The sequence below is a fragment of the Sceloporus undulatus genome, chromosome 3 (assembly GCF_019175285.1).
Source record: "Sceloporus undulatus isolate JIND9_A2432 ecotype Alabama chromosome 3, SceUnd_v1.1, whole genome shotgun sequence".
Taxonomy (NCBI): Eukaryota; Metazoa; Chordata; class Lepidosauria; order Squamata; family Phrynosomatidae; genus Sceloporus; species Sceloporus undulatus.
In genome coordinates, this window is record NC_056524.1 from 106860347 (window position 1) to 106875122 (window position 14776).

General features: G+C 41.2%; 1 protein-coding gene across 1 annotated transcript in view; it reads left to right on the top strand.

Annotated features, from left to right (window-relative positions):
• The first annotated feature begins 11238 nt into the window (after positions 1 to 11238).
• Positions 11239 to 14776, top strand: part of GRTP1 (growth hormone regulated TBC protein 1) — a 30682-nt gene continuing 27144 nt past the window's right edge. The window contains 1 exon segment of the mRNA XM_042456343.1: positions 11239 to 11377. Within this exon segment, the coding sequence (XP_042312277.1) occupies positions 11319 to 11377 (59 nt within the window). The 5' untranslated portion in view covers positions 11239 to 11318.

Sequence of the window (14776 nt, forward strand, 5' to 3'; positions counted from 1 at the left end):
TGAGTTTTTATACCAACATCATTTAAACACTTTTCCTCAGTCGCTGCTCCCTTTAGATCTTAAAAAGAACATATGGCTCAAAACTAGCCATTTCCCCATCTTTCTTTGGAAAACTGAGGAAGCCACAGAGCTTTGGTGACAATCCTCTTAACTTTTGGTACCTTTCCTACCCCACAGCCTATGGAAAAATGCCTTCTTTTAGATGCAGATTTGTTTTAACACAGAACTCTTAGGGTAATGTTGATGCTGCAGGCTGTTGTATGTTTGTACAGCAGCTTTATATAGGCCACAGTACATTAGGAAATGTTCATTCCTGAAGCTATAAGTCACATGGAGACCTGACTATAAAATGGAAGCCAAAATAGTTATCACTGACAGCTTTCATCTTGTCTTAGTAACTCTCATTGCTGAAATTTTATATCGGAAAAAAAGGGTTCTAACTTGTGAGATATGGATGCTAGGTCTCTCTTCTTCCTTCCCTGAACTCAATGGAAACTAGGCTTCACGCTCAATAAAGGAAAGATCAGGTAATTAATTATGACTTTAAACAAAACAAGGCTTACTGGGAAAAGAAGCCATACTGTAAAGCTAGGTAGAATATGTACAGGAAAAACACACCACACCCAAAACAAAAAGAGGCAACATGTCATGTACACAGAGAAAGAGAGACAGAAACAATGGACAGAATGTTTTTGTGAGGTAATATGCCCCTAGGATGCTCGCCGCCAGCAACACTTTCCTTCCCCCTCTTTGCAAGCTGCTTGACACTTTTTCAAATGATATGCTACGCTTTTAAGAATGTTGCCTGGCCTGATATAAGGCTCAGTGGAATTCCTGGAGATAAAGATGGCACTGTATGTTGACACTTCACTTGGCAACATACCAAACTTCCAGTTTTAAGTAAACACACATTTTAATTAAAAAAAAAAAAAAATCAAGAGCAGAAAGGGAGAACCAAGGAAAGTGTCTGTGGGCATAGTGCCATAATGGAGGAGAATTGCTTTTGGATGACAAGCCTCAGAATCCCCCATGACAATGGTGGCCAAGGGATTCTGGTAGTTGCAGTCCAAAAGAGTAACATTTCCCAGCTTTGCACAGTGGGGTCCATAGGAACTTTATAAATGATCCTAGCCAAAGGAGCTAGGGCTCATGGTAACCTGTTATACCAATATCTCGGCCTCATTCCCACATACAGATAAATTGGTGTGCAATCTGAATCGATGGATCGATTTGACATCGGATTGTGGTTTACACTACACTTGCCCCGATCGCATTTTCTGTCATTTTCTGGCATCAAAATAACTCACTTGTGGTTCCCATTCATGAATGATTAGATTCAAAATGATTCGATTTCAGACGGACAAAGGGGAAATTTGAATTGATTCCAACCTGCTTCACACTTGTGCAGAACTGATTTATTGAAAAAGAAGCAGAAAAAATCAGTGTCAAAAAGATGCGGGTTAAATGGGTCTGGGTCATTGGCCCCTTTCGGAATTGCTTCAGTGATTCAGATTAAGTGGGAATCAGGATCTTTTGAACCGGTTCAAACCGATTTGGGATCCGGTTTATAAGGTAGTGGGAATGAGGCCCTCTACTTAGCATGAAATAAGAAAAGGCACAAGATTCAACCAAAGCTAAGAACATTTACATCTCACTGATTTCAGGGTTCATGCCAAGCACCAAACTAAATTTATCTCCTTTGGGTTTAACTGGTTTAAAAAGCACTTTACTTTGTCTATTTCACACACATTTGCCATTCCTATGTTCCATACTTTCCATATAGTGTGTAAAATGTTCCTCACAATTCATCTTTCACTACCTTTGCCAATGTTATGGGGTCTTTTGGCAAGGTTTCATGCACGATGGGTAACAATATGCAATACTGTAATAATTAAGACACACAAATAGGCAGACATAAAATGCATTGCCATATAAAATACATAACCCATGAAGATTTTAGATACCTATTATTACCTCTGTCCACCAATTTCTCCAGTCCAAAAAAGTAAGTAAACCACATAACTATGGCCTTTAAAACCCAAGCTATCTGTACTGAAGAGGCTATATGGTAGTGTGGTTGTAGTGTGGGATAAGAATATCAGAAACCTGGGTATAATTCTTCTCTCAGCCCTGAAACTCAGTGGCACCAGCCTTCAAGAATATGGATACTTACCATATTAACAGAGTACTGTGAGACTACAAGGAAATAAATTTCATGTAAACCACCCCATCCAAATCAATGTAGCAATATGCCAGATCCATTTAGGGTTACATCAGTGTGGCTGAAAGGGATGGTTGTTTGAACTTGTTCACTTTTGTAAGTTAACCATATAATGCTACAGAAATTAGTTGGCATTCTGCATTACAGTTCTAGATTTGGAAACTAGTGTTACAGGTCTGTTACTGCTCCGTATTCACCTATGCCATGAATTCACCATTGTGGCATTACTGTCCTGATCATAAATGTCTCCAAAATTCTGGGACCCATTCTGTGATGGAGGTCTGTAATATGGAAAGGAGACATGTATGGCCAGCCCATCCCCAAATGTGTTATGAATGCAAGGATCTCATCCAGGATCTCAGCCACTACCTGCTATCAATGTTGGAAGTGGCTTTTAATTTTCTTACCTAATGAATTGTTTTAATTGCCATATTTCTGCTCAGAAAATAAGGATTGCCATCAAAGTGCACTAAAAATGACATTATGGTTGCACAGCAATCCCAAGACTATTTGAATAAATGTTGATAGGGCAGAGGAGTCTAAGAAATGTATTTAGTGTGGCTCAGAGAACAGAAAATCCTTTAATTATCTACCCTGTCTGGAAACATTTGTAAACAAACAATGGTCTCCTTCATGGACTCAAAGATCATGTGGAAAAATATTCATTAGCCCCTTCTCACTGGGAGTTTCTCTTCCAACTGACATGCTTACTCATTAGGGTGGAATTGAAGGTAAAGAATTGCTACTATTTTGGGGTCTAACAAAAATTTCTCGTTCAAAATCTCTTGAATTGTTTGGTGAATCATAGCCCAAATGTATTTGCTAAATATGATTTTGAATGTGAACTTGGAAAAAAAATATGGGAAATTGTTATTTTATATGGTTTCAGCTGCCAGGATTCTTTTTGCTTCTCATTGGAAGGATACACAACCTATAGCATGGGAAGATTGGTGTATGAAATTACTGGAGTATATGGAAATGGACAAACTTACTTGTCTTCTGAAAAACCTAGACTGGAATAAAACTAAAAATGTTTGGAATCCCCTTATGATATTTATGGAAAAGGAGAACTTACTGTTTAATTATATGTGGTGAAGGAAAGACCCTTTTCTTAAAAGATTTTTTTTCTTTTCTTTTCTTTTCTTGTTTTTTTTTTTTTACTAATTAAGCTCAGAGGTAGCTATTAAAAGTTAAGTTTATCTATATCCTATAATATAGGCTTGTAAGAATCACTTATTTTCTTGATTGATAAATGTATTAGGGAATTTAACTTGATTTAAAAGCATGTCCTTTCTCCTTCAGGAAATCAACCGTTTTTAAATGTTGTATATATTTGTAGTTTATGGCCTGCTTTGTATTCTATTGGTGTTTGTTTGTATGTTATATGTATGTTATATGTATATGTTATTTGTATCTGTCTTAAGAAAATTTTCAATAAAGATCAAAAAAAAAAAAGAATTGCTACTATTGACTCTTCTTTATGGGTAAACACAGCAATTACACAGGACATCCTCCTCCTTTTGCGTTTGCTATTTTGAAGTAGGTAAACTTCTTCCACTGCACACAGTGTGGGTATATAATGATTTATGGCCTTAGGGTCACCAGAAGCCAGAAGCAACTTGTAAGTGCACAGTGAGCCAGTGTGGTGTAGTGGTTTGAGCTCTGGGCAACACTCTGGAGACCAGGGTTCAAATCTGTGCTCGATCATGGAAACCTACTGGGTGACCTTGGGCAAGTTGCACATTCTCAGCCTCAGAGGAAGGAAACGTGAAATCCCCTCTGAACAAATCTTGCCAAGAAAAACCCATGACAGGTTCACTTTAGGGTCACCCTAAGTCAGAAACAACTTGAAGGCACAAAGCAACAACAGTGATCAGCATTTTAGTGTTGGCATGCTATATCCATGTGTGTCATATGGGCCAGAACCCAATTGAATGCTTCAGCCAGATCCCATTGGATCCAACAGAATTGGGCTCTATCCAGCTCCTTCCCACAGCCTCCTGCACACTCTCTTTCAGGTTAGCATGGCTCCAAGTCATTTAGGGCTTTAAAACCAGCACTTTCAATTGGGTCAAAAAACAAACTGGCAGAAGCAGAGGTGATAAAGAACTGGTGCAATTAAGAATGTATCCAGTAACAATTTAGTCATCCTGGCAAGAGGAAATGCAGGGTGTTAACCACCAAATACAAGGGCAACAAACAAATATGATATCATCTTGGGGGGGGGAACCCTGGTAGCTTGTGCCATTATATATATTGCACTCTTCCTGACTGGTTTAGGTGAGTTCTCATTATATAGTTCCTTGGGCTTTGGCAGGTTTGGCCAGTTGTTATTGCCTCCACATCAATTTACATCCTTTTAGAGGGCTGTTTTATTTTTTGGATATATATTAGGGCTTTTCCAAAGGCATGTAAAAACTGGGGCAAGGTTTACTGAAGTGGTCTTATGGTCTGAAGGGCAAATTTTATTTTCACTAAATTTTGCTCCACACCAAAATTTGCTTCCCACCATCCAGGGTTTCTATTCTAGTAAGGCTTCTATTCCAGGGATACATCTATACTGTAGAAATAAGACTCTACACTTTAGAAATATTGACGTTGGATAGCACTTCAAGTGCTGTAGCATCATCCTATGGAATCCTGGGATTTGTAGCTTTACAAAGACTTTAGCTTTCTCTTTCAAAGAGTGCTGGTGTCTCACAAAACTACAAACCCTAGTATTCTGTAGGATGGAGCCATGGCAGTTAAAGAGGTATAAAACTGCATTGTTTCTATGCAAACTAGAGCTCATGTTAATGCAAAACCTCCACTAGATGGATTGGTCTCTGGAACTGAAAATGTTCGTTCCCTACTTCTTTGTAGGGAAAGAAGTTGTGTTCCCTACATTATATGGGAACACACAGAACAAACAACATAGGATTCAGTCCTGTACATTCTAGTTGAGATTTTTATAGGAGAAGCAAGGAATCTCAAAAGCACTGTAATTTAGCTATGTTTATACCAGTAGTTATATAGGGCTGGATCCAAAATCAGTGATTTAAAAGCCCATGCCTGCTACATATTGACAATGTTTGTTATTGCACAAATTAAAGCATCTAAGTCTGTATGAAAATGTTGTCCAGTTCTGCTCTGATTAAAAATGTGATCTGCTTGTGCCACAAATCCTTATCACCATACACACTGTTCACCCTGTGTGTAAGAGCACTGATAATATACAGAGCTTACAGTCCTTAACTCACCACAGAAGCTTAAGAACACTGCTTTTAGCATGAGTGAAATGCTGTTATCCAAAGGTCATCTATTTCAGAAACAGGAAAATTCTTAAGCTACTTAAAAACTGATCTTGGTTCTTACTGATCTTGGACAGTTCCTGATGAACCTAATCCTCTGGGATTTGGGACAGAACACTGGGCCAGGCTTGGCCAGACAATAAGATGATATTAACAAAACTTTGATGTAAAGTCCCTATAGCAAGAAGGTATCTATCTCTATATATGTGTGCTCTTCAGCATCTGCTACTGCGCCAATCACTCACAAGTCCAAAACACACTACAGAGATAATCCACTTTGAAACCACTTTAACTTGCCTGTCTCAATACTAGGGAATTCTGGGAACTGTAGTATTGTGAGACATTTAGTTTTCTCTGTCAGAGCTCTGGTGCCACAATAAACTACAATTCCCAGGATCCCCTAACACTGAGCCAGGGCAGTTAAAGATGTCTCAATCTGGATTATTTCTGCAGTGTGTTTTGGACCACAAAAGAAGTGGGAAAGAGGAAAGAAACATTTTGTAATATGTTTTATAGAGAGTTTTTCCTATTAAGGCACTACTTTTAAAGGGGTTACAATTTTTTGTGTACTTCCTCTTTTCAAGGCTAGTTAGAAAAGGGTTAATGCATTTAATTCATTGTTAACTAAACTGTTAACTAAAAATCTAATTACTGTAAATTAAACTTATGTTACAAAAGAGGGGGTGACTATTACTAAGTGTAAGTTAATGGCTGTTTAAATTTGAATTAAATGCATGCATTAAAAGCCTTAACAGAAGGAAGCAGAAAAGTCTTGTGTATCATTTTTACCTTACTGCATGTTTCTATTTTGAATAAAAATAAAAATAAAATAAAATAATCTTGCAAAAATCCAAAGAGAACTAGGTTTTTGGTAAAGAACCATCTGGGAAATGTAAAATTTGATGGTTCTTTAGCATTTTAGTTCTTTAGCTGCTCATGACAATAAGTCAACCTCATGTATGTCGAGAGCAGATTTTGGGGCCAAAATTATAGATAGAATCATAGAATCGTAGAGTTGGAAGAGACCGCAAGGGCCATCCAGTCCAATCCCCTGCCATGCAGGAAATCCAATTCAAAGCATCCCTGACAGATGGCCATCCAGCCTCTGTTTGAAGACCTCTAAGGAAGGAGACTCCACTACACTCCAAGGGAGTGTGTTCCACTGTCAAACAGCCCTTACTGTCAGGAAGTTCCTCCTAATGTTCAGGTGGAATCTCTTTTCCTATAGCTTGCATCCATTGCTCCGGGTCCTAGTCTCTGGAGCAGCAGATTTTGATATGACCTAAGGGCATGTAACAAAAGTTCTAAAGGATGAAGCAAAAGAAAACAATGCCAAAGAACTTACAAAATTGCAGGAGGCATAACTGTTTGTAGTCACACTAAAGGTTGGATGGTTGAGAGAGCAGAGGGGACAGATTATATTCTTGCCTTTCACCAGAGGATGGTTCCCTATTTAGAATTAAAATTAAAGTAGAGAACTTAGGTTGACCCATGGATAAGTCGATTCTGGTTTTTGGGGCCAATTTTTGACCTAAATTTTTAAGACTTATACATGAGTATACTATATACAATAATTAATTAATTCTGGAATTAAGTTAATATCAAATATCAGTTAAAATATATTTATATGTTTTTGTTAGAAAATTTTTAATATCTAATTGATGACAGTTGATTTCAACTGGCTAGTTCACTCCTCTGGCCCTTACCAGCATCCATTTTCATACTTCCTTCCATTTCACTAGTTCCAAGTCCTAGGCTTCTGAACTTTCAAGTTCAACCAAGAGACACAAATTATTCCTTAAGTAGATTCCAGTTCTGCTTATTCTAAGAATCAGTGTATATCTTTGGATGATGCCCTGGGCTTGGACATACAAGTCTTGTATTCAATTCCTTAGCCTACCAAGGATTAGCTTTTCTGGGGATGCTTGGACCTAGAAACATTCTATATATAAAGTTAATTTAAATTCTCACAGAAGACCAGCCCATTATTTTTACAATACAGTGCGCCCTTACTTTACGCGGGGGATCCGTTCCGTACTCCCCCGCATAAAGCAAATTCCGCCTATGCTTGAGCCCCATTTAATGAATAGGGCTCATGCACGTGGCAGCCCCATTGTTCCCTATGGGATGTGCCGCCCCTTCTCCCCGCGTGGCTTTCAGGCACACTGTATTGTATTTCAGTTCACCTTGGTGAAAGAAGTAGTGTGATCCTATATAAGTCCTGTTGTTGTGTGCTTTCAAGTCATTTCTGACATGACCCTAAGATGATGAGGTTTTCTTGGAATAATTTGTTCTGAGTGGATGAGGCTGAGAGAGTGTGACTTGCCCAAGGTCACCCAGTGGCAATGTTGCCCCGGAATCTGGGGTATTTAATTAATTTCTTTCCAGGGATTTTGATTGAATAGTCCAGTAAATATTGGGAAATTCCGGGTATTTTGAATTTTGGTATAAAATTCCAGGGAATATCTTCAAGGCTTGTTGGCAACACTGCGTGGGTTCCCACAGTCTCTCAGTTTCCTAGTCCAACACTCAAACCATTATATCACACAGGCTCTTAATACATGTTTTGTTCTGTGATTTAGTTTCCGACTTATAACAACCTTAAATCATGGTGGCAAGATTTGTTCAGAAGAGGTTTGCCATTGCCTTCCCCTGAGGCTGAGAAAGTGTGACTTGCCCAGGGTCACCCAGTGGGTTTCATGGATGAGCTGGGAATCGAACCCTGGTCTCCGGAGACGTAGTCCAACACTCAAACCAGTATTGAATATGGAGGCGTCCACACTGCAGAAATAATCCAGTTTTACACCTCACTGGCTCTCACATACATATGTACTGGGAGGTAATTCCCACTCAGCTCAGTAAGCCCTTGTTTCCATCCGCATAAATGCTGCCACTCTTGATATTCTGTGGACACCTTTCTCCTGATGCTACAAGCAATCTCCCTGGGAAGTGTGTGGCAATCCCTCAAACAGGTTCTCCAGCAAGATGTCTGCCTGCTGGATCATCACAGATTACCCAACCTAAATATAGTATCACTGGGGCTTCTGCCCAGCTAAGTGGGTATTTATTTGCTAATCACTGTTAGCACGCATGGCCTTTTTTCCCAGGAAGACAGAACGAGTCCCTGCCCCAAACAGCATACTATCTCTGAAGGCTGCATCCACACTGCAGAAATAATCCAGTCTGACACCACTTTAACTGCCATGGCTCCATGCTATGGAATTCTGGGAACTGCAGCTGTTTTGAGATTTTTAGCTTTCTCTGTCAAAGAGTTTTGGTGTCACAACAAACTACAGTTCCCAGAATTCCACAGGACTGAGCCATGGCAGTTATAGTGGTGTCAAACTGGATTATTTCTGCAGTGCTGGTGCTGCCATACTCAATACTGGTGAAATGAGGAAACAGAAAGGGGAGGATGGTGAGCAAAGGGACAAACAAAATGTGTGTGACCTAGACAAATCTACTTTTTGTACTCCAGCTCCCAGAATCCCCCAGGCAGCCAGATGCTTATGCTAGCTAGGGATTTAGGTTTGCCAAGAAAACCCCATGATAGGGTTGCCGTAAGTCAGAAATGATGTGAAGATGTGCAACAACAAAGTTCAAAAAAGCCAGTATGGTGCAGTGATTTGAGTGTGTGGTTAGGACTCTAGAGACCATGGTTTGAATCCTCACTCAGCCATGAAACCCACTGGGTGACCTTGGGCAAGTCACACAATCTCAGCCTCAGAGGAAGGCAGTGGCAAACCCCCTCTGAAGAAAATGCATTGAGGAAGTAGACTGAAGCCTAGGAAGCCTAGCAGTTAACTATTAACTGCTTTCTTTCAGTGAGTCTCAAAGGTGCTACAAGATCTCTCTACGTACTAATTTCACAGCTATGTATTTGGATTTTGCCAAGAAAGCCTCATGAAAGTTTGGCCTTAAGGTCGCGATTAAGTCAGTAACAACTCAAAGGCACACAACAACAACACCATAACCAAGGTTTCATAAAGGCCGCATCAGTACTGAAGAAATAAAATACAGTGGTACCCCGGGTTACGAATTTAATTCGTTCCGCCGCCGCGTTCATAACCCGAAAATCTTCGTAAGCCGAAAAAGCCATAGGCGCTAATAGCGAAAGCCGCGATTTCGTGCGAAAAAGCGCCGAAAAGCACCAAAAAATTTTTCGTAACCCGAAATAACCTTCGTAACCCAGAACAGTTTTTTTCTATGGATTTTTTTCATAACCTGGAAATTTCGTAAGGCGGCGCATTCGTATCCCGGGGTACCACTGTAATCCAGTTTGAGTCTGTTTTAACTGCCCTGGCTCAATGCTCAGGAATGCTGGGAATTGCAGCTTATTGTGACACCAGAGCTCTTTGAGAGAGAGTGAAGGCTAAAAGTCTCACAAAACTATAAATCTCAGAATTCCGCTCTGGGTGACTCTGGGCAAGTCACACTCTCTCAGCCTCAGGGTAAAACAATGGCAGACCACCTCTCGAATACATCTTGCCAAGAAAACCCCATCATAGGTTCACCTTAGGGTTGCCATAAGCTGAAAACAACTTGAAGCCACATGACAAAAACAACAACAACAACAAAGAGCCAAGGCTTCACAAAGGCCACATCCACACTGCAGCAATAAAATAAAACTGTTTTAACTGCCCTGGTTCAATGCTCAGGAATCCTGGGAATTGTTGCTTATTGTGGCACTACAGCTCTTTGAGAATAGCTTGTTGGGGCCAAGTAACGTACAGTTGTAAACCGCTTAGAAACTGCTTAGGTGGTTAGCAGTATATAAATGAAGCTGCTATGGCTATTGCTATGGCTGAATGTCTCACAAAAACTATAAATCCCAGAATTCCCTAGCATTGAACCAGGGCAGTTAAAGTGGCCTCAAACTGGATTATTTTTGCGGTGTGTTCTGGACCTAAGACACTATATGGCGACTTGAGGACACTCACAAACAACTAAAGCAGTGGTTCTCAACCTTACTAATGCCTGTGAACCTTTAATACAGTTCCTCATGTTGTGGGGACCCCCAACCCTAAAATTATTTCCGTCACTACTTCATAACTGGAATTTTGCTATGTGTTTTCCTACAGTCTTAGGCGACCCCTGCGAAAGGGCCGTGCGACCCCCCTCCCCAAAGGGGTTGCGACCCACAGGTTGAGAAATGCTGGTTTAAAGTATTGGCCAAGGATACTTTGGCCAATACGCAGCCATGGGGTGACCTTGGGCGAGTCACACTCTCTCAGCCTCAAGGGCAAAGCAAGAACCCTTCTGAACAAACAGGGCCAAGAAAAACCCAGAAAAACCAAGTCACCCAACAACAACAACAACAACAAGAAGGGAGCAGCAGGTTGGGCGGAGCATCTCCTGAGTAAGAAGGCTGTGCTGGCGCTGGAGGAGGCGCAAAGGGGTCTCCAAGGCGGGAGGGATTGGAGAGACTAGGGTGCTTCCTCCCTGAGGGTCTCCTTTAAGCCAAGAGAGGGTCCCAGGCATGGGAGGCCCATCCCCCTGGGACTGGGAAGCAACTCTTCCTCCCTCCTCCTCCTCCTGGCAGCAGAGAGCAGCTCCCTTCCCTGGCAAAGAGGCATCCTCCTCGCCCTTGGCTCCAAGAGAGGACTCTGGAGGACCCTAGGAGGAGGGGGAGGAGGAAGGGACAAAAGCCTCGCCTCCTTCTCCATCCTCCCAGCCCTAGGACTTTGACTCCTTTCCCACACAAGGCAGCTGAGGAGGAGGAGGAGGAGGAGGAGGAGGAGGAAGGGTCGTTCTTTTTGTGCTGGAGGGACCCCTACGACTACGACTACGACTACTACTCCCTCCCCATGGAGGGGAAGGAAGAGAGGCCAGCCAAGCAGCAGAGCCGGGCAAGCGACGTCCACAGGTAAGAATGGGAGCTGGAGTTTGGAAGAAGAGTTTGCAGGAGAGCAGCTGCCTTTGTGACCCCTCTAATCCTCAGCCAGAAGCCCCCCTTTGGAGCCAAAAGGGTGGGGTTTGAGATGATAGGTCTGGTGGGATTTGGCACGTTCTTTGGCACTGTTCTCTCTTTAGGGGCATGGGACAAAGGGTTTAAAAAACGAAGCCAAGGAAAAACAAAAGCTATAGCCGTATTAGTCTGTAGAAGCAGTGCCTAGAGAGATCTTGTAGCCCCTTTATTGAGACTCACTGAAAGAAAGAAGTTGGCAGCATGAGCTTTCCCAGACTTCAGTCTACTACTCCCTCAGATGCATTCCTCAGCTCCTGCTGCCACTTGCTTTCTTTCGGTGAGTCCTAAAGGTGCTACAAGATCTCTCTACAAACAGTGCCAAGGACTTTGCAAAATCCCAGCAGGGAGGGATGAGAGAGGGGAGGAAAGTCAGTGCTTCCAGGACAAAGTATATTCCTGTCTTTCACTAGTTCCTTTTTTTAAAAGAAGAGTTACAATACAGTGCTGACATTGACCCGTGGATAAATCGAGCCAGGTGTTTTGGATAGGTTGTCTTGACTAAGATTTGTAGACTTCTCCATGAGGCTCTGGTGTTGTGGTCTGGAAAGGGCTTTTTCTCTTCTGGGCTTGGCATGGCAGTGGCCTTGCCAGGGGGTGCCTCAGGTGCAACAGGAAGTCCACAGAGCAGGGGTTGGTTAAGGCGGTGCACAAGGAAAGGAGGGAAGAAAGGTGGAGCACCTCTAGCACTTGCTGGGAAATTCTCCCTGTCAGCCGGGAGAACTTTTGCTTCCTGAATTGTGGGCAACTTTCAAGGAGATGAAAGTTTCTGGGGCTGAACTTGTTGGGTTTGCAACTGGGTGATCCCTCCCAGGAGGGGTTATCTGACTTTTAACTGGCACAAGGTTAATGAGGAATAAGTTTATGTGGCTCCCTGGTTCACTGGTTTGGTTCATTTCCCCCAGCAACTCTTTCCCTCAAATGCACCTTCCCTCCTGCTTTTGTCCCTCAGCCACCATCCTTAAAACTCAACTTGTTACCTCAACACCGTAGCCACCCTCCTTCAAGCGTTTTGCATTTCCGTAGGTATTTATGTTGTTGCTGTGTGTCTTGAAGTCATTTCTGACTTACCTTTTCACACTAGGGAAATCTTGAAGAGAAACAGGATTTAAACAAGGTTTACTTTTTAAAAAAATATCACAAATGCAGGAAGTTTATCACATGAAATGTCTGCCAAAGTGAAATAATGCAAAGTTAAAGTGAAGGTAAAACTGAGAAAAACGGCAGCTTTTTACTTTCAGGAATTTAAAATTTTAATCTTGTTTAAATCCCATTCCTCTTTGGGATTTCCCTAGTGTGATAAGGTCCCTAAGGGTGATCCTAAGGCAAAACTATCAAAGGGTTTCCTTGGCAAGGTTTCTTCAAAGGAGCTTTGCCTTTGCATTCCTCTGAGGCTGAGAGATTGTTACTTGCCCAAAGATACCCAGTGGGTTTCATGGCCAAGCAAGAATTGAACCCTGAATCATAACCCAACATTCAAACCACCACTAGACCATATTGGCTCATAGGTATTCATAGTCTAGTTAGAACTACCACATGTTTTGCATTTTCATAGGTATTCATACAGTCTAATTATAATTGCCTTTCCTGGGCATCATTTCACTCCATGCATCTGAGAAAGCAGACCAAGCCTACCAAAACTTAGGTTACAAGATTTTCTACACAGTCTTAGAAGATCCCTTTGCATGCAGATTCCCCCAAATAAGACAGCTTTCACAGCCCAATTTAAAAGGGGGCTTGATTTACCTCTCTCCAGATTTCCCCGAAATAAATCTGAACAGTCCATGAGAAATTATCTACTACCTAGTCTGTTAGAATGACACATTCTTTGGCAACTTGTATGCATGTATATTTCATTTTTTATAGTCCTTTGTGGTACCTTGAATTTCATAATATAGGATTGCTGCCACTCACCTGTTTGATTAGAAGTTAGCAAAGCATGAAGAATGATAGAGAAAGTTATTTTTGGAATATGAGAAACTGATTTAGAAAGAGATTTTCCTTGATGTATAAAATAATAGTTAATTTATAATGGGAACATACAGTGTCTTCCATTTTTAATAGGGTTTTATGGGAGATATGTATCCTCAATAAATAAACAAACAAACAAACAAATAAACAAATAAATATTAGTATGCAGAAGTTAATACGAAGCTAATATGAAGAAACCAGTGGTTCCCAAACCTGTGAAACTGTAGTTGTAAAGGCCTACCTTCTCAGTGGAATTTCTTCAGCAGGCAGATGAGACATGATGAGTGATCAGTATTTCCATTTTCATGACTGGACAGTGACTAATGCAATATTCACTGTCCTGGTGGGTATCAGTATGTAGAAAAGTCCAGGGTGTTATTTATTTTATTTTTTATTTTTTATGTATAGTAAAATCAGATTATAAAACTTTTTATGGACTGTGCAAGTTGGAGGAGAAGCTGGCATGTTTGAATGCTTTCTCCCCTAAAAGTGTGGATATCTCTCCATAGCTGCAGGTGAACCGTATGTGAAATCTTTATGTAGTGAAGCATAAAAATATACAGGCCTATCTCAGTTAACAATGGCCTCATACAGACAGGCCAAAATAAAGCTGCTTCAGGTCACTTTGGAGGTATGCTGTTTAAATGATTCATACGTCCTAAGAGTCCAGAAGCCGCGCCAAAGCCATGACCCAGTCCTAAGGACTAGAGCGCAGCTTTGGCACAGCTTCCAAACTCTTAGAACACATGCATCATTTAAACAGCATACCTCCAAAGTGACCCGAAGCAGCTTTATTTTGGCCTGTCTGTATGGGGCCAGTGATTCTAACCTTTTTACAAAAGCTTTTTATTGCTCCACCTCCAGCCTTTCTTCCTTGTCCTCTGTCTAGCTGGAATTTTTTTTAACAGCATCAGGATTGGGAGGATATTGAAGGAAGGTTAGACAAACTGCCTTTTGCTGTTGGATTACAGCAGTGTGTCTGCTGTAAAGCAGCGTAATAACACTTGAGCTGGGAAAGAACAGGATTCTACCTCAGCTATGTAGCTGTGTATTTCTACCTACAACAGACAAGGTAAGTTGCCTTCAGAATCCCTTACTGAGCATGCATGAACAGAAAAACAGAGAAAAGAAAACGGGAAAGCAGATAAGCCTGCCTTAGCAGCTTATCTACACCATGTTAAAAAAACAACACAAAAATATATGTTTGGCCACCAAAATGGAAATAATAAGAAAAGTGGAGGCTGGTGGAAAAGAAGTTATCTCTGGTTGCATTTTGGAAGAAGCTTTCAAGACGCTACTAGAAGCTCCAAAATGTTTTTTTTTTAATTT